At 41.4% G+C, this 20,922-nt stretch overlaps 1 protein-coding gene across 5 annotated transcripts in view; it reads right to left on the bottom strand.

Moving 5' to 3' along the window:
• The window catches only part of LOC131929832 (uncharacterized), a 55,647-nt gene extending 35,142 nt beyond the window's left edge, over positions 1 to 20,505 (bottom strand). For 4 of the 5 annotated variants that reach the window (XM_059286220.1, XM_059286222.1, XM_059286223.1 and 1 more), the window contains exons 1-4: positions 20,387 to 20,505; positions 5,938 to 5,997; positions 2,410 to 2,505; positions 805 to 882 (exon numbers count right to left, since the gene is read on the bottom strand). In XM_059286220.1, the coding sequence (XP_059142203.1) occupies positions 805 to 882; positions 2,410 to 2,505; positions 5,938 to 5,962 (199 nt within the window). In that variant the 5' untranslated portion in view covers positions 5,963 to 5,997; positions 20,387 to 20,505. Of the gene's footprint in view, positions 1 to 804; positions 883 to 2,409; positions 2,506 to 5,937; positions 5,998 to 10,059; positions 10,131 to 20,386 lie in introns of those variants that run through there. The other variant, XM_059286221.1, reaches the window with a different exon arrangement.
• Between the last annotated feature and the right edge of the window lie 417 nt (positions 20,506 to 20,922).

The raw sequence follows: 20,922 nt of genomic DNA, 5'->3' as shown, positions 1-20,922 counted from the left end.
ACAATGGATCAGTACACATATTTATGCACCAGGCAAAGTCAAACTAGAGAAGAAAGGACGAATACTTGGTTTGATTCTCACACAAACGTGACCTCAGTACTTTTAACACTAGACTCCTAATTACTGTTTTCTGATACTCACAATTGTCACAGTTAGTGTTATTTTAACTTACAGAGAAGAGCTACATAAAATATTGAGTGTCGCTGAACTCTTGTTAACTCACACTAATAACTCATAAGATTAATTTGTAACGAAATGAAAAGATTCTGTGGTTTCTTTTCCCGAAGCTGACAACGGACGCAAAACCTGTTTGTATTTGTTATGCACGTGACAGAGAATTGCTTTTAATGGAAAAACGCAAATCGAACTCACTACGCATAGGATTACATTTTATTTTAAATTTGCTGGCCACGAAATATATATTCGACTTATTTCTACAGTTAAGGCTGCAAGAAATATAAATCAGGAACCATTTTAGCCTAACTTCAGTTTCTCTTAATCATATGTATGGATGGTTTGGTTAGCGTTATGCAAATCCATTTCCCCCCAACCCCCACAATTAAAGTCTTTACTAGAAACAACCGCGAGACTGAATTATATGTTTAAAAGTGTTACAAATTTGCTAATAGGCATGCTCATTTTAAGCACACTTGATAACCTAACGAGTTTACGGGGTGAAAATTATTAAAGAGTGAAAACAATGATCGGTAAAGTGACCCACCAACAGCTTCTGTAACACATTATAATATGTAGCTAACAATCATATGAAATTTTCTTCATTATAACTAATCATAATCAACTTACTTGTTTCTCCCTCCTTGAGGGTAACTTGTGAAAGACCATCTGCTAAGAGTTCATCATCACTCTTTGCTTGTCGCTTGTCTGCAGAATGTTTTATTTAAGAAACTTTAACTTAATGTCAGTTTTTTGTATAATATTATACATTAAAATGTTTATATTTGTTTTTAAGAGTACATGTGGATGGCTTTATTGAAGAGAAATTCAATTGAAACACATCAGCTAAAGAAATGTTTGGATTAGGACACATACACCCACACACAGACACACATAGACACAAACAGAGAGATAGAGAGAGAGTGAGAGAGAGAGACATACGGACAAGATTGCAAAACTAAGTTTTTCCTACTCAGAGAGGCGTAAAAAAAGCTCGATTTTTTTTGCACGATTACAATACTTTCTCTATACTTCGTATACGAGAAAGTAAAATGGATAAGCCTATTTTTAACTTGCATACTACGATTAGTCGCTTAGGCATTTTATAGGACACCTGGGCTTTTTGTAAAATGTCGGGTTCTCACTTTAATATCACTTACAATATGAATATGCTTGTCTAATGGAAAATGAATCGTGGCTTTGAACAGAGAGATGAAATGAAGTTGTTCCTAGACTGGACGTCAGAAGGAAACATGATACGCTCTAACGACAGAAGTTTGATTAAACGAGTAGCATATCTAACAGGTATATTAGGATAGAAAAATAGTTTCAACCTCAAACTACAGGAAAAGAAAACGTATATAATGGAATTTCACGATAATCCTGAAATATGTGTATGCAGAAGCTGCAAAACTTGAGAGGAAAATACATCTCAGAAATCATGCGCTGTTTGAGAAATTCAACCAACCTACCCTCCCCATAAGTATGACGTCAGCTTACCTCCCCTCAAACATAACGTCAACTGACCTTCCCTCCTTACAAGCATGACGTCAACTTACCTCCCCTCCCCACAAGCATGACGTCAACTTACTTCCCTCTCCCCACAAGTATGACGTCAACTTACCTCCCCTTCCTACAAGCATGACGTCAACTTACCTCCCCTCCCCACAAACATGACGTCAACTGACCTTCCATCCTTACAAGCATGACGTCAACTTACCTCCCTTCCCCACAAGCATGACGTCAACTTACCTCCCCTTCCCAAAAGGATGACGTCAACTTACCAACCTCCCCTCCCCACAAGCATGACGTCAACTTACCAACCTCCCCTCCCCACAAGCATGACGTCAACTTACCAACCTCCCCTAAGCAAACATGACGTCAAATTACCAACCTCCCCTCCCCACAAACATGACGTCAACTTACCAACCTCCCCTCCCCACAAACATGACGTCAACTTACCAACCTCCCCTAAGCAAACATGACGTCAACTTACCAACCTCCCCTAAGCAAACATGACGTCAACTTACCAACCTCCCCTAAGCAAACATGACGTCAACTTACCAACCTCCCCTAAGCAAACATGACGTCAACTTACCAACCTCCCCTAAGCAAACATGACGTCAACTTACCAACCTCCCCTAAGCAAACATGACGTCAACTTACCAACCTCCCCTAAGCAAACATGACGTCAACTTACCAACCTCCCCTCCCTACAAAACGACGTCAACTTACCGTTCTGACAATCGGGGCCAGTGGGGAACGTATCAGTTTGACCCACATTGCCCTTTTCCTGCACTAACTGGTCGAAAAGTGCCTCAAAGGTGAGACCTGAGGTGAGACAAAATATTAGACACAAGGTGAGACACGAGGTGAGACACAAGGTGAGACACAAGGTGAGACAAAATATTAGAAACAAGGTGAGACACAAGGTGAGACACAAGGTGAGACACGAGGTGAGACACGAGGTGAGACCTGAGGTGAGACAAAATATTAGACACAAGGTGAGACACGAGGTGAGACACAAGGTGAGACACAAGGTGAGACAAAATATTAGACACAAGGTGAGACACAAGGTGAGACACAAGGTGAGACACGAGGTGAGACACGAGGTGAGACCTGAGGTGAGACAAAATATTAGACACAAGGTGAGACACGAGGTGAGACACAAGGTGAGACACGAGGTGAGACACACGGTGAGACACGAGGTGAGACAAAATATTAGACACAAGGTGAGACACGAGGTGAGACCTGAGGTGAGACAAAATATTAGACACAAGGTGAGACACGAGGTGAGACACAAGGTGAGACACGAGGTGAGACACGAGGTGAGACACGAGGTGAGACACGAGGTGAGACAAAATATTAGACACAAGATGAGACACGAGGTGAGACACAAGGTGAGACATGAGGTGAGACAAAGTATTAGACACAAGGTGAGACACGAGGCGAGACACAAGGTGAAACACGAGGTGAGACACGAGGTGAGACACAAGGTGAGACACGAGGTGAGACAAAATATTAGACACAAGATGAGACACGAGGTGAGACACAATATGAGACACGAGGTGAGACAAAGTATTAGACACAAGGTGAGACACGAGGTGAGACACAAGGTGAAACACGAGGTGAGACACAAGGTGAGACACAAGGTGAGACACGAGGTGAGACAAAATATTAGACACAAGGTGAAACACGAGGTGTGACCTGAGGTGAGACAAAATATTAGACACAAGGTGAGAAACAAGGTGAGACACAAGGTGAGACACGAGGTGAGACACGAGGCGAGACACAAGGTGAGACACGAGGTGAGACCTGAGGTGAGACAAAATATTAGACACTAAGTGATACACAAGGTGAGACACAAGGTGAGACACGAGGTGAGACACAAGGTGAGACACGAGGTGAGACCTGAGGTGAGACAAAATATTAGACACAAAGTGAGACACAAGGTGAGACACAAGGTGAGACACGAGGTGAGACAAAATATTAGACACAAGATGAGACACGAGGTGAGACACAATGTGAGACACGAGGTGAGACACAAGGTGAAACACGAGGTGAGACACAAGGTGAGACACAAGGTGAGACACGAGGTGAGACAAAATATTAGACACAAGATGAGACACGAGGTGAGACACAATGTGAGACACGAGGTGAGACAAAGTATTAGACACAAGGTGAGACACGAGGTGAGACACAAGGTGAAACACGAGGTGAGACACAAGGTGAGACACAAGGTGAGACACGAGGTGAGACAAAATATTAGACACAAGGTGAGACACGAGGTGTGACCTGAGGTGAGACAAAATATTAGACACAAGGTGAGAAACAAGGTGAGACACAAGGTGAGACACGAGGTGAGACACGAGGCGAGACACAAGGTGAGACACGAGGTGAGACCTGAGGTGAGACAAAATATTAGACACTAAGTGATACACAAGGTGAGACACAAGGTGAGACACGAGGTGAGACACAAGGTGAAACACGAGGTGAGACCTGAGGTGAGACAAAATATTAGACACAAAGTGAGACACAAGGTGAGACACAAGGTGAGACACGAGGTGAGACAAAATATTAGACACAAAGTGAGACACAAGGTGAGACACAAGGTGAGACAAGAGGTGAGACACAAGGTGAGACATGAGGTGAGACCTGAGGTGAGACAAAATATTAGACACAAAGTGAGACACAAAGTGAGACACAAGGTGAGACACAAGGTGAGACACGAGGTGAGACACAAGGTGAGACACGAGGTGAGACCTGAGGTGAGACAAAATATTAGACACAAGGTGAGACACAAGGTGAGACACAAGGTGAGACACAAGGTGAGACACAAGGTGAGACACAAGGTGAAAAAAGCGTGACTTCATTTATGGATGACCCCATATGTAATAAATGAAGACTATCAGTGTACATATTCAGGTTGTTACAATAGAATGACCACACTCGTAAAATGTTGTATTTTTAACTAATATTTCTTATATTAATAAGATTTGGATCCCGCACAGTCTACTTGGTGAATTTAATCAACCACTATTCACTTAATAATTTCCACCTTTGGCTTATAATGTTTAAGACAACTTAGATACATAATTATTTTACATTTTAAATAGACCTAATGGCCTAATAATATAATACAAATATAACGGAATACGAAAGCGGAGAAAGGTAGTATGTACACCACTCAATTAATCTTCATCATCTGCATAAACAGTTCCACAAAATGTTTATCATCTATGTTGACAGTTTCTCTTGTTATGCCTGGCGTCAAATGTTCCCTTAAGCTTCATAAATACAAAACTTGACAACACTGTAACTTTAAAAACAAATAATTAGAAGCTGATTTTGCCGTAACCTGACCGTGACCGTGACCGTGACCGTGACCGTGACCGTGACCGTGACCGTGACCGTGACCGTGACCGTGACCGTGACCGTGACCGTGACCGTGACCGTGACCGTGACCGTGACCGTGACCGTGACCGTAACCGTGACCGTAACCGTGACCGTAACCGTGACCGTAACCGTAACCGTAACCGTAACCGTAACCGTAACCGTAACCGTAACCGTAACCGTAACCGTAACCGTAACCGTAACCGTAACCGTAACCGTAACCGTAATCGTAACCGTAACCGTAACCGTAGCCGTAACCGTAACCGTAACCGTAACCGTAACCGTAACCGTAACCATAGCCGTAACCGTAACCGTAACCGTAACTGTATGTGTTGTATATTGTATGTAACATTGACTCGAAATTTATTATCTGCTTCCAAGGATGTAGCCAGCATTTCCCGATGAATTATGAGATGAAAGTTTGGATTTGCGGAATATACCCTCGGCATGTAGCTTGTTTAATGGCAAATAATTTATATCTTTCATACCCAAATGTTAATCATTGATTTTTGAGATTTAGTTTTTTTTTCCGTAGAGTTTGAATTCTTCATAAAAGAAAGCAAGGAATTAATTAAAAAGAAACAAATATTAATGTTGATAATGAGAAGAGGTTTTGTGATTAACCGAAACTTACCGCTAATTGATTTTTAAAGCTGGTTAATAACAAAGAATTTCAACCAGTGCATTTGAATTAATGATTTAACAGAATTAAAAATGTAATTATACTTATGTCTTTGTTTTCTAATTACACTTAAAAAGCCTTTTTTTCGATTTCATAGGGTTCGCGGAATTTTCGGCTATTATAAAAAAGAATTTGTATGTAGATTGTATTGTATTAGTTAAAATTTAAAAAAAAAGAAAGTATTTTACCTGGTTTCGAGTTTTCCTCACTCATTTTGGAATAGAAACTTAACTTGATCAAAATTTATCCTGAAACAAAAAGTAATTCAAATTGCAATTAAAGATTTTAACATACACATACCCTTACAATTATCATTATCTTACCCTTACACATATCCTTATCCTAATAATGATAAAATAATAATGAAAATGATAGACAGAACCATAACCATAACCAGAGTCGTAGCGAGGGCGGGGCGGATGGTGCGGACCGCACCATAAACATAAACATAACCGTAACCGTAACCGTAACCGTAACCGTAACCGTAACCGTAACCGTAACCGTAACCGTAACCGTAACCGTAACCGTAACCGTAACCGTAACCGTAACCGTAACCGTAACGTGACCGTGACCGTGACCGTGACCGTGACCGTGACCGTGACCGTGACCGTGACCGTGACCGTGACCGTAACCGTAACCGTAACCGTAACCGTAACCGTAACCGTAACCGTAACCGTAACCGTAACCGTAACGGTAACGGTAACCGTAACCGTAACCGTAACCGTAACCGTAACCGTAACCGTAACCGTAACCGTAACCGTAACCGTAACCGTAACCGTAACCGTAACCGTAACCGTAACCGTAACCGTAACCGTAACCGTAACCGTAACCGTAACCGTAACCGTAACCGTAACCGTAACCGCAACCGCAACCGCAACCGCAACCGCAACCGTAACCGCAACCGCAACCGCAACCGCAACTGCAACCGTAACCGTAACCGTTACCGTAACTAGATGCCTGCATTGTTGCTGTATCAAAATAAGCTAAATACACTTTTGCGTTCATGTGTTTGTGCTGTAAAACTACAGAAATTTTGGGTGTGATGGTTTTAAGGTGGAGGTTCCTAAAAGTGTCCGTTGTGTCTGTTAGAGCGTATTTCCTACACCATTGGATTCTGTTGTATACTGGGGTTGAGAGGTTTTTTTCCTAACTTTTTGTGAATGGTTTTCGCGTATAAGTTTTTGGTTATTTTTATATTTGTAAGCATTCTGTGTAAAAGTGGCTGTGTTTTTGTCCAATGTAATGTGGAGTTGTATTATTGATTTTTGTAAATTTAGTGTCGTGTGGGTTGTTGTAATGGGAGATGCCGTAAAAAAAAAGTTTTGAAAATCTTTGTTTCAAATTTGTTTGCTATATTTATTCTCTGAAATAAAGTTTGTCAAAAGAATATGAAGCATGAAAGCTTTTTATGTGTAATGGTTTCTAGCATTATGTTTACTTTTATAATTTTTATGTATTTATATTATTAGTTTTAAATGCATTTCCCATTTATACTATGTCCTTCTTTATAATGTATTTAAAAATAATTAAAAGCAGTAGTTTTTTTTAATTTGTTGAGTGAAAATCTATTAAAAGGTGCTTAAGAGAACACACATTTGACTATTTAAAAAAGGGAAATAAGTCATGGAAGTGGTTTTAACGTTTGCCTATTTTTCATACTACACCTCTAAATATTTTTTTCTTTTACGGAACAGCGTGTGTTGGCTACTGTGGGACATCACTACTGTGGTAGATCTGTTTTTGTTTATTTTACAAAACCACTATCAAGGTGCCAGTGGCGGAACTAAAAGTCTTAGTTGTTGCGGCGCTATTTTTTTTACACACAACCACAAACACGCCCCGGTTTACGCTGATGGTATATTTTTCAGTGATTCAAATTATGATTATTGCTATATAAAAGTATTTAAAAATTTTAAAGTATAAAATTTTAAAATTATATAACATTTTAAAATATATAAAATTTTAAAAGTATATAAAATTTTAAAAGTATATAAAATTTTAAAATATATAAAATTTTCAAAGTTGGCCTATATAAAATTACCCTATCGGACCTGGCGGTTTATTGGACAGATAAAGTAGAACTGAACTGTTTTTGAGACCTCGACATATGAAACGATAATGTTGTTAGAGCTATACCCAGCCAGGTTTACGTTCCATGGGTGGAAACAGAGTAATCCAGTGGACGATATACAAACTCAAATGTTTCGGGTTAGCAGTCGAGTGCTTACCCTATGACCACACCATCTCTAAGATGCATGAAGTGCTGCATTTTGAGATCAAAGAAAACGTCAGAATACTGAAAGACTATAATAGGAGAACACTGGTTTACTGGGGCCTCCTGGTATATGTAATCTGAACCGTAGCATTCACAAAAACTCATTAAAGACCGCTCTAGACCCTGACTTTGGCAGACAAAAAAACAACAGTCAATAGAAAAGGACATCAAAGCCCGAAAATAGGGATTGATTGGATATATTATGAGAAGGGAAGAAGATAATATCGCAGGGAAAACTATTCACTGGAATCCCCAGGGAAGGTGGAAAGTAAGCCGGCCAATGAGATCATGGAGAAGAATGGTAGAAGAAAAGGCATAGGCCGCAGAACTCACAATTGCGCAGATAAGGATAGCTGCCCAAAACCAAGTCCGCTTGAAAGGTGTAATTGCAGCTCTTTTCTCACTAGAAGCCCCAAAGATTTAAGTCAAGTCAGACAGTATAGACCACGACTATGTTAAAGCTTACTTAATCGGTAAAGCACACTTTCAAAACTAATCTTACATTAGTTAATTTTAACTGATGGTGGGTGGGTGTTGTCAGTCATTACAAAACTATAGTCTACAACGCTCGCCTGAAGAGGATTACTAGATCTATATGCTGAATACTGCGAGTCCACTTATGATAAATTCTAAGGTATGAACTAATTCTTTCTTATGCAGCTGGTTAAGTAGGTCTATGGGAAGTAACAAACTTTATTATCTTATTTCATGTCAGTATAGTGTGTGATGCTTCTTTCAATTATATCACTTTTATGTTACAAAGATATTTAATATTTTAAACATTAATTTAGGCCTATATTCTCCAAGTGTAAAAATCATTAAATATAGAATTACAAGCTTGGTTTTAAAATCCCACTATGAAAAAAACCTCTTAATTGAATCCGACGAAAATATTGGTGCCTTAGGTTTAGAAAGCACCCAACAAAAACAACAATATAACACGGCTATCCGTCTAACGCGTATGAAAAAATGTACAACAATAATTCAATAATCTATACGATTTTGCCGTTCATAAACAATGCATTATCTTAATTTTAAGGGCATCACCGAAATAAATATTACTGCATTTCAAGCATTGATTTTTATAAATTAACTCTAGTCTATTCTTTTCTGGATTCTAGGTTAAATCTAGATCTAAATAGTCTAATTCTAGATCTAGACTAGATTAAATTTAGTTTTTACTGCAAAATAATTTAAAATTGTCACAAAATAAATAAAAACCGGGAGTGATCTCCCCTAAACTTTCTCGAATATTCTTATATGAAACAACAGGGGATGGCAACTCGGGATATGGGCACGACTTTTAATCCATTTTAAATACTTAACCTTTTATAAATAGAATAAAATCTTGTAGAAAAAAGAATTGCACACCAAGTGAACGCCAAATAAAGATGTTCATAATAGTGCGCAATATTATTAGTACTTTATATTAATGTAGCTAGGGTGGGCCTAACTACTAGTTACAAATCTGATAACGAACGAGAAGCCGAGACGCAGTATTGCAGTCTGACGCAACCGATGGCAGGTGGCTTATTGAAGTCGGACTGATAACAATCTCAAAGCCAACGCGTGCTATTTTGGGAAACGGTACGAAGAGAGTCAGAAGGCCTGTCAACTTTGATTGATAGGATGCAGATGTTATTTCACGGACTGTACGCTAGAACTGCGTAACTAGTGGTCGGAGACATCGAGTACAAGTATCGATTACGGAGGAATACAAGTATGCAGACGAGTACGGATACAAGGCATAAATAGGAGGGGACGACTGAACTCGCTCTCTTACGGCTCTCTTACGGCTCTTACCGCTCTTCCATCTTCATCGCTCGCTTTAGATCAGTCAGTCTGTGTGACATACTCAAGTTGGTTATATTGTGTTAAGAAGGACAATAGACATGTGGATTCAGTTATATGAAGCCTAGTGAGGACTGTTAGGGGGTCAGTTGATTCAGACTATTATTGTGAAACATTTCTGTTGATTCATTGTGTTATATTGAAGCATTTCTTGATTCATGTAATAAAAGGATCAATAGCGAACCTGCATCTTCGAGTCTTTCTACTGTAGTCGATGTTGTGTAGCATGAGTGGTTCAACTCGTTACAATTGGCGTTGTCGGGCAGGATAGACTCGGGGAAGGTCACATTTGGCGTTGCGAACAGGAAAGATGCAACTAGCCTAGGTCACATTTGGCGCTGCGAGCAGGATGAATTCAACTAGACTTGCCGTTTTAGGCACCCATAGTCAACCTTGTGCATAACTGTGTTTTGTGTGTATGTGAATTCGGACATTCAGGAACTGTGAAAATCGAGGAAAATTTTTTCATATACACACGGTAAGAAAGAACTCTTTTGTTTTACTTACGGAATAAAATGTCTACTCTGGACGAGAAGCAGACCCATATAGTGGTCCTACCCAGAGAGTCCCACATTAACAAATTTTACGGGGACGGTGATCCCACTTTAACCAACAGGTTCAGTGAAGAGGTCAAAGCGGCCTGGGCCTCGAGAGGCATGTCACCAGAGGAAAGATTAAGACTGCTGATGGGCAGCATAGGAGAGACGGTTAGGGCAGAGGTCAAATGCCACGATAAAACCATCCAATCAGATCCAGATAAGGTGCTGGATCTGATTATGGAGACCTTTGGGGAGAGACGGTCGGGATCGCAACTGCTAGCAGGGTTCGTAGGCTTGAGGCAGAGATTGGCGGAGAGTGTGATGGAGTACTCACACCGGATGAACAGGGCCTTTGATTCGGTAAAGGTAAAAACACCTGACATTGATGTGCGCCTACTGAGGGACCATTTCATTGAGGGGCTGGCAACCCCGATCCTAAGAAGAGAGTTGAAAGAGGAGGTCCACAAAGACCCGCAGTTGACCTTCCTTCAGGTCAGGAACTCAGCGATCCGCAGGTCCGAGGATGAGGACCAATCGAACTGTTCGGTGGACAAAGTCTCTGTGCCTGAACAGAGACAATCCCCACCCACAGGGGCCGACACAATAGAGACCATGATGGCTCAACTGTTGGCCCACCTAGATAAGGTTGACCAACGTTTGGAGAGGTTAGAAAGCAGGTCAACAGCTGAGAATCGGGAAAAGAACGGGACAAAACAGGGACGGGTTGGACGGCCGCGTCCGGCCAAGCCATCACTCCAATGGACGGCCGACGGTCGACCAATTTGTTTGTCTTGTTCACAACCCGGACATATGGCACGGTACTGCCAGGGAAACGGTCGTCCTCTGTAAGGCAGGGCCAGGCTACAGAGGGGCGAGGGTATGGCCCAAGAAGCAAAATGATGGGAGTCTGTCCCGAAATGGTGATTACGATTGGGGACATCGCGGTGAAGGCAATTGTGGATACAGGCTCCCAGGTGACGACAATCACGGAAAATTTTTACACCAAATGGATGAAAGGAAAAGACCATAGGTTGAGGTCTGACACATGCATGCGCCTGACGGCAGCTAATGGACTAACCATTCCATACTGTGGTTATTTTCTGGCGGATGTCGTGGTGGCAGGACATAGGTTGAAGCAGGTTGGGGTGTTCGTTACGAAACACAACCTAGAGACAAATGTGTCAAATATACCTTGCCTGTTGGGCATGAATATTCTTGGCCAGTTGCCAGAATTTCTTACAAATATTGTCGCATCGACCACACCAGGTCGGGGATCCAAGTTGACCAGGTTTGCCAAGACCAGAGGAAGGACAGCAGTCCCGGCAAACACGGTCAAGGCAATCACATTACAAATTGGTGATAGAAGCGTGAATGGTGATGTGATGATAGAACCATGTGGCGCCGCACTGAGGGCAGGCGTCGTGTTACTGCGGACATACACATCAGCGGAAAATGGACTAGTTCAAGGACTAGTGGCAAATGTTTTGGATGAAGAAATTTTTATACCACCTAATACTCTGGTAGGAGTACCACAGAACGTCGAGGTACAAAGGTCGGCACAGTGCATCGAACTGAGCAATACCAGCAGTAATGAAGTAACAATTAGGTCGGTCAATGTGACGGCCGAGGTGAAGAAAGAGGATGGCCGATCATATACATTCCCGGAAACTGAGGACCCAAAACTAAATGAATTGCTGAATAAATACAGTGATATATTTGCCTCGTATGAGGGTGATTTGGGGTACACGGAAGTAATAAAACACCAGATACCCTTACTACAAGACAAGCCGGTGGCGCAACCTTATCGAAGATTACCACCGAGTCACTACTCGGCGGTGAAAGCACACCTGAATGACCTACTAAAAAAGGGAATTATTACAACCAGTACGAGCCCGTATGCGGCACCGATAGTAGTGGTAAAAAAGAAGTCAGGGGAGATAAGACTGTGTTGTGATTACCGGAAATTGAACAATATCACAAGAAGGGATGCATTCCCCTTGCCTCGTATTGATGAATGTCTTGATGCGTTGGGGGGAGCAAGATTTTTTTCTACCTTGGATTTGGCTAGTGGCTACCACCAAGTGGCCATGCACCCCAACGATCAACATAAAACTGCATTTATTTCTCCACTGGGACTGTACGAGTGGACCCGTATGCCGTTTGGTCTAACTAATGCACCTGCTACATTCCAGCGAGTAATGCAGAGTGCTATGAGTGACTTTCTATTTCAAATAATGTTGGTGTATTTGGATGATATTCTAGTTTACTCAAAAACTTGGGAGGACCATCTAAAAAGATTAGAACAAGTGTTTCTCCGTCTTAGGGAGATAGGAGTAAAGCTGAACCCAGACAAATGCTGCTTTGGTTTGAAATCGGTACATTTTTTGGGTTACGTGATTTCGTCGGATGGCATCGCCACTGACCCAGATAAAATTGCAGCTGTTAAAGAATGGAAACAACCAACAACTACGGTAGAGGTCAGGTCATTCTTGGGTTTTGCTTCCTATTATAGAAAATTTGTGCCGGGTTTTGCAAAAATTGCCGCACCATTGCATGACTTGGTAAACAAAATGACAAAGAAACACAGTAAGGAGAAAAAGAAAGGTAAAACACAACTGATAGGTGAATTATGGACTGATGAATGCCTGAACTCGTTTAAGCTCTTGAAAAAGGCTTTGACAGAGGCGCCGATATTGGGATACGCGGACTTTGACAAACCATTTCGGCTAGAAATTGACGCCAGCTCGAAAGGTCTGGGAGCTGTGCTATCACAACAACAAAAGCAAGGTTTCAGGGTTATTGCGTATGCAAGTCGAGCTCTGAAGGGATCAGAGAGGAACATGACAAATTACAGCGCCATGAAACTAGAACTTTTGACATTAAAATGGGCTGTGACTGAGAAATTCAGGGACTATCTATTAGGTGCTAAATGTGTGGTATACACTGACAATAACCCCTTGAGCCACCTAAAGACAGCAAAGTTGGGATCCATCGAACAGCGATGGGCAGCAGAATTGGCACTCTTTGACCTAGAGATAAAGTATCGCCCGGGGCGGTCCAATGGCAATGCGGACGCCTTATCAAGGAATCCTTACGAGAGACCGGGTGATGAGGAAGAAACACTGACAGGAATATGTGAGGTCAGAGCGTCAACAGATATCCCTCATGGGGTACAAGTGATGCAAAACGGGCAGACCGGGGTGGAGCACATTTCCACAGAGCCCGGACATATGGACAGTAGTGATTTTAATTGCCTTAATCACCAAAAGATAAGAGATGCCCAGAGAACGGATAGTGGCTTACAACCGCTATTGAAATACGTCCAGGAACAAAAATTCCCAGGAAGAAGGGAAAGAGAACAATTTGGTCCAGAAACAAAGAAAATACTGAGTCAGTGGGACCGTCTCAGTATAGAGGATGGTGTTCTCATGCGGAGAATTCATGACCAAATTGATGGGACAATACACCAGGTGGTGGTGCCTGGACAGTTAAGAGAAGAAGTGCTAAGGTTGGCACATGACAGGGCAGGACACCAGGGTCAGGACAGGACGCACAAAATATTACGACGGAGGTGTTACTGGCCCAATATGGAAATGGAGGTCAAACGCCATTGTGAGGCTTGTGTGAGGTGTCAGCATGCGAAAATGCCAGTTGTCAAAATGAGACAGCCATCAGGACACCTACTAGCGACAAAACCACTAGAGATTGTGGCTATGGACTTTACGTCGTTGGAGCAATCATCGGATGGGACGGAACATGTGTTGGTAATGACTGATGTATTCACCAAATGGACGGTGGCGGTGCCCACGCGAGATCAGACTGCCAAAACAGTGGCAAAGGTCTTAATAGAACATTGGTTCATCAAATATGGCATACCAAGACAATTACACTCTGACCAAGGAAGGGCCTTCGAGTCAGAAGTAATTAACCAACTGTGCAGCCACTACGGGATCAACAAATCTAGAACAACCACATTTAATCCGAAAGGAAACGGACAGTGCGAGCGGTTCAACCGCAGCATGCATGATTTGCTGCGTACCCTAGAACCTGAACAGAAAAAACGTTGGCCTGATTTTCTCCCGGAGTTGGTATATCTATACAACTGCACACCCCATGCCACAACCGGCTTTTCGCCATACATGTTGCTGTTCGGACGGGAGGCTCGACTCCCTCTTGATTTGTTCTTAGGAAAAAGGGAGAGTATGACTGGCTCATACACCGCACTGGAATATGTGAATGAACATATGAGAAGAATTAGAGAAATGTACAGGGTAGTACAGGAAAGACTAGAACATGAAGCACGGCGAAGGGAACCGCCGGTACAGACAAAGGACCCGCCACTCAAACTGAATGACAGGGTATTACTGCGTAGTCACCCGTTAGGCAGAAACAAAATCCACGATCTCTGGGGACAGGAGATATGGCAAGTCGTGGAGATGCCTAAAGCAGCAGGTGGCCCCTTTAAGATAAGACCCATCGATCACGCCAAACCGGATCGGTGGGCGAATATTGCTCAATTAAAGAAATATTGGAATAGGCAAGAAGAGCAGTTACACACAAGGAAATCCAAGACAATTAGGGAACCGGAAACTATAACGGAAATTCACATACCCATCCCGGAACCATATCACCATCATCAGAACAACCGCGATACACAAGTGGAGGATAACGGCAACAAAGAGGATCCCGTTCCTTCCAGAAGCAGAGAGACAGTAGACCATCAGATAAGTGGTCCGCGGAGAAGTTTGAGGAACAGAAGGAAGACGAAATTTTTTGTCAGCAACCATCAAGTCTTTCATGGTCGCGCTGGTATGAGAACAGACTGTTCAAAAAGCTATAAAAGTGAACTGGTGAAGGCACCAAACGAAAAGGGTGGATGTGAATTCTAGAACTGTTTTGTGTCTCAGGAAGACGATGTAGACACAGTTGAGATGTGAAATAGGTATAACTGTCAATCGTATACGAATGGGACGTCGTGGACAGTGAGTGGAACAATAAAATTTTTTTACGATTATGCGATTGACTCTGGAGGAGTGCACCTGCCAGGCGTTGTTTGTGGTTGAAAACACACAAAAAAAGGCAGGGGTGGATGTAGCTAGGGTGGGCCTAACTACTAGTTACAAATCTGATAACGAACGAGAAGCCGAGACGCAGTATTGCAGTCTGACGCAACCGATGGCAGGTGGCTTATTGAAGTCGGACTGATAACAATCTCAAAGCCAACGCGTGCTATTTTGGGAAACGGTACGAAGAGAGTCAGAAGGCCTGTCAACTTTGATTGATAGGATGCAGATGTTATTTCACGGACTGTACGCTAGAACTGCGTAACTAGTGGTCGGAGACATCGAGTACAAGTATCGATTACGGAGGAATACAAGTATGCAGACGAGTACGGATACAAGGCATAAATAGGAGGGGACGACTGAACTCGCTCTCTTACGGCTCTCTTACGGCTCTTACCGCTCTTCCATCTTCATCGCTCGCTTTAGATCAGTCAGTCTGTGTGACATACTCAAGTTGGTTATATTGTGTTAAGAAGGACAATAGACATGTGGATTCAGTTATATGAAGCCTAGTGAGGACTGTTAGGGGGTCAGTTGATTCAGACTATTATTGTGAAACATTTCTGTTGATTCATTGTGTTATATTGAAGCATTTCTTGATTCATGTAATAAAAGGATCAATAGCGAACCTGCATCTTCGAGTCTTTCTACTGTAGTCGATGTTGTGTAGCATGAGTGGTTCAACTCGTTACAATTGGCGTTGTCGGGCAGGATAGACTCGGGGAAGGTCACATTTGGCGTTGCGAACAGGAAAGATGCAACTAGCCTAGGTCACATTAATTTACATGCATTTTTTGAGAAATCGGAAATAGCGTAAATTATATCCTGTCAACGGAAATTACTCAAAATTTGACAGAAGGTAGAAAATTAGATCTTTTATTTACATGTGAAATTTCATACTTATATATGAAATTTCATCAACCTAGCTGTAACGGTACTCAAGTTATCGTGTTTACACACAGACAGACAGACACACACACACACTAACATACGGACAATATTGCAAAATTTTGTTTTTCCGTATCAGTGAGGTGTAAAACGTCGAGATTTGTAAAAATCTCGATTTTTTTTTACTTTCTCTATAAAAAGAAATGAACTATTTCATTCAAATATTATTTAGATCTACGTGCGCTATAAAATTTATACAATACAATTTTGCTCGGACTAAACTTAAAAAAAAAATTCTATTAGGATTCTAAATCTAGATATTCTAGATCTAGATATTCTAGATCTAGATCTAGATTATCTAGATCTACGGAAAACTAGACTTACACAGATGTAGACCCTACCTAAATCTAGAATCTATTCAAATAATACATTTCTATACTAAAGTATTTCAGGCCTTAATTACTTTATTGAAATCTTTTTTTATCTATACAATTTGCTAATCTCTATAATATATAAAGCAAAGTTGTCGGGTGCCCGATAGGGCACTTCCCGGCGCCGCAGGCGCTTCAAATTTGACAGGATCTTGCCTTGGGGCGACAGAACACGGGGGCCGGTTGGCCGAAAAGTCTACGATGAGGGGGTCAAAACTGACCTCGACTGACCGGCGCCTTATATGAGCTATAAATCTAAAAAAAAATGTCCACGTAGGAACCTCTGAGGTCGTAGACCGACCCTCTAGCGAATTAATTATGCATTCAAATTCTCAATGTTTTCGAAAGCCTAAGCAAAGCTGGGCAGCATGCCTAGTAATTATTATAAATCTAGACAGTTAATTGTAATTTATTTACCCTGCAAGTGTGTAAAAACATAAAAACAGAATACATGTGAGGGGGGGGGGTTGTTGCGAGGCATTTTATATATGTTAAAGAATCAGCTTAAAGCGGTTTTAATTTTGTTTGATTCCACTGGAACATAACTTATCCCTCCTACACCTACACCTACACCTTAAATTACTTTTACATCGGTCCGTGTTTAACCATCAACTTCGCTATGTCAGTCCCTCCCTACAACTGGGACATTTTTTCCCAAATTGAACACCTATGTAACACATAATCTCAAAACAAATCGTCTACCGTCAAGTTTACACCGTCCTTATTAGTCTACAAGTCTAGTCTTATTTTTATCTATCTACGCTATGACAATACGCAAACAGCCCCTCATACAAATACCTCCCTCAGCCTCGACACTATTTGTTTTTAAATTGTTTTCAAAACATTTTCTATCGGTAACGATGTCAGGTAAAGTGACTGCTGGTTAAATAAGGCAAAATTAAACATTAAAGATCAGAGAGTATCTGATTGATCTAAGTAATGCTTGTTAATACTTGGTGAAATTTTAACTCATACTTCTGACAAACTTCATACTTAAAAAAATAATTTAACTAAGCTATTAAAAATCAATGACTATTTGCTATAGTTGAGAAATCAAAATTCGAGGGCCCCTGGCTGCAGCCCTTTCAGCACCCCCCTTAATCCGCCACTGCCTATACCTACACAAAGAAAATTTAACCTCTCTTCCTGACCTAGTGACCTAGACCATAACGTGAGAAGCGGGGCGCCTAGCGTGTGCGTCCGTTAAATCCGGCTTAAACAAAAAGGGTGACTAAATAACTGGAATACAACTTGACATTTTTTTCAGGGGGTCGGGGGGGGGGGGGGGGGAGAGTTTGGGAGAACTTAATTCCCTGTTGTGGGGGGGGGGGGTGGTGGACACTGGTTAAAAAAAAGTCTTTATACATTACATTTTGTTCGGGGTGGGGAGGGGAGGCGGTATAGATACTTTCAGGGGGAAAGGGGGGAGGGGGTTTGGAGATATGTCTGAAAACAACATTGCTTATCTAGCCTAGTGTTGCACACTATAATAATAAAACAATGAGACCTTAAATATCATCTTAAAAAAGACACACACAATTTATAAATAGTTACTGCCCTGTTCCAGTACTGACACTGACGCTTCCAGACCGGTAGCTGTAAAGCAACTTCCTTTTATAATGTAGCTACATATACACATCAACTGGCCTGCTATGTTATGAAATGCATCTTTACATAAACTTCCTTGTTATATGGTAGCTACACATACACATCAACAGCAGAGTTTCTTCCAGGCATCTCTTCGGGGGGGGGGGGGGTGGCTAAGCCCCCCCTAAAAAATTTTACCGCCCCCCCCCGAACGAAATGAAATTTATATAATTTATATACAAAATATATACTTTTAACAGTGTCCGCCCCCCCCCTGAAGAAAGTCTACCCCCCCCCGAATATTTCAAGTGCCCCCCCCCCCCCCCGCCCCGGAGAAAAATGTCTGGAAGAAACACTGATCAACAGGCCTGCTATGTTATGAAATGCATCTATACATAAACTTCCTTTTATAATGTAGCTACACATACACATCAACAGGCCTGCTATGTTATGAAATGCATCTATACATAAACTTCCTTGGGGGTCATCCATAAATGACGTCACACTCAAGGGGGGAGTGGAGTCCGTAATTTTGTAACGATGTGTGATGAGAGGGGGGGGGGGGGGTTCAGATCTTGCGACGTCACATTTTTGCATTATAAAAAAGCAATGTTAGAAAACGAATTTTAGACGTTATTTCGCGTTTTAGATAACTGTTTTAATAAATTGTAATAGTTTAGACAAGATTTTGGAAAAAAAATTCATAAAAAACGTTTTAATAACAAGCTTTTATGTAATGATGCACTAAAAAGTAGAAAATAAATTATAGACTACTATTTAAATAACTATAAAGAAAAGCGTGGGTCACTTTAGTATCTATTGGATACCTTTACTAATGTTAAGGAAGACACCCACGCTTTTCTTTATAGTTATTTAAATAGTAGTCTATAATTTATTTTCTACTTTTTAGTGCATCATTACATAAAAGCTTGTTATTAAAACGTTTTTTATGAATTTTTTTTTCAGTACTTTACATGTTTTATTTACAATAGAGTTACATGACTAAAAACCATTGCGCGCCTACTGAACATCACGTTCAGTAGGCGCGCAATGGTTTTTGAACGCAGCCATTACGTGATGGCGCAGCTATTGAAGGTGATGACGCGTGTGGTGTGGTTGGCTAGACATGCCTACTAATTCGGTCCAAATTTTAATTAATTCATAAAAAATTAATTAGGCATCCAATTAAGTCAAATTTAGTTTCATATTGCATTGTCTTCATGTCTTGACCCACGTGCCAACTGTGAATCGTATCGGTCAAGTAGAACTGTCCGAATTTTCACTCCTACGTTTCTATCTAGACTGACGACAGACTGTCGACAGACAGAGGAAGTGAGTTAAATAAAAGCTTGTAAAAATATCGATGTTTAAAAAAAAAAAAATTCAACTGCAATTTTGAGGGGGGGGGGTTGTAGGTTGAGGTGTGACGTCATTTTAGGGGGGGGGGGTCTGGCTTTTTGTGACGACGTGTGACGAAGGGGAGGGGGGGGGGGGTAAAAATCGTCAAAAAAGCGTGACGTCATTTATTGATGACCCCTTATTATAATGTAGCTACACATACACATCAACAGGCCTGCTATGTTATGAAATGCATCTATACATAAACTTCCTTGTTATAATGTAGCTACACATACACATCAACTGGCCTACTATGTTATGAAATGCATCTAAACATAAACTTCCTTGTTACAATGTAGCTACACATACACATCATCGTGCCTGATATATTATGAACTGCAGCTATACAGCAACTTCCTTGCTGTAATGTAATGTAACTGCACATACACGACAACAGTCCTGCTATATTAGGACTTGCAGCTATACATTTAGCTACACATATAGGGCCTACATATACAGGCCTGCTATATTATAACCTACAGCTATACAGCAACGCCCTTACTATAATGTTACTACTCATAGACACAAACAGCCCTTCTATACTAAGCCATGCAGCTGTATAACAACTCTCTTGTTATAATATAACTACACATACACTAACATACCTGCTTTACTTGGACCTTCAGCAACAGCCCTGATACAGTGTAAGACAGTCGACAACGTTTTCCGTCTCTATTTACATCATTAACCAGGATGTGTAACTCCGGATGTAACACTTGTGATATCATCTCGTTTCCGTAAATAATATTATTCCCCCTTAATCAGGATGTGTGCTATGTATAAAAATGTATTGCAGCAGGATGTAAGCGTCTAACCAGGAGTCTCCAAACTTTTCAGTCCGAGGGCCGCATTAGCTATCAAATTTCAGTTCGGGGGCCAGTTTCTTCCAGGTATGTCTTTGATTTTTCTGGGCAAAGTTCCTCAGCCATCACCAGCAAACGTTTTTACCGTGGAAAAAAAGATCTCCGCGGGCCGGATGAAAGGACCTCGCGGGCCGCATCCGGCCCGCGGGCCGTAGTTTGGAGACCCCTGGATTAATTAAAGTACACATCGACAATTATTACTAGAGGGTGGGGTGACACCGTGATGAATAGAGAAAAAAAAGTGCTACATCCAACAGACAATGAATAAAATCGTTATA

This window comes from Physella acuta, unplaced genomic scaffold, assembly GCF_028476545.2.
Source record: "Physella acuta isolate Inbredline_101_S28 unplaced genomic scaffold, ASM2847654v3 ptg001684l, whole genome shotgun sequence".
NCBI lineage: Eukaryota > Metazoa > Mollusca > Gastropoda > Physidae > Physella > Physella acuta.
The sequence above is the reverse complement of the archived record's forward strand: the minus strand, read 5'-3'. Positions and strand labels throughout refer to the sequence as shown.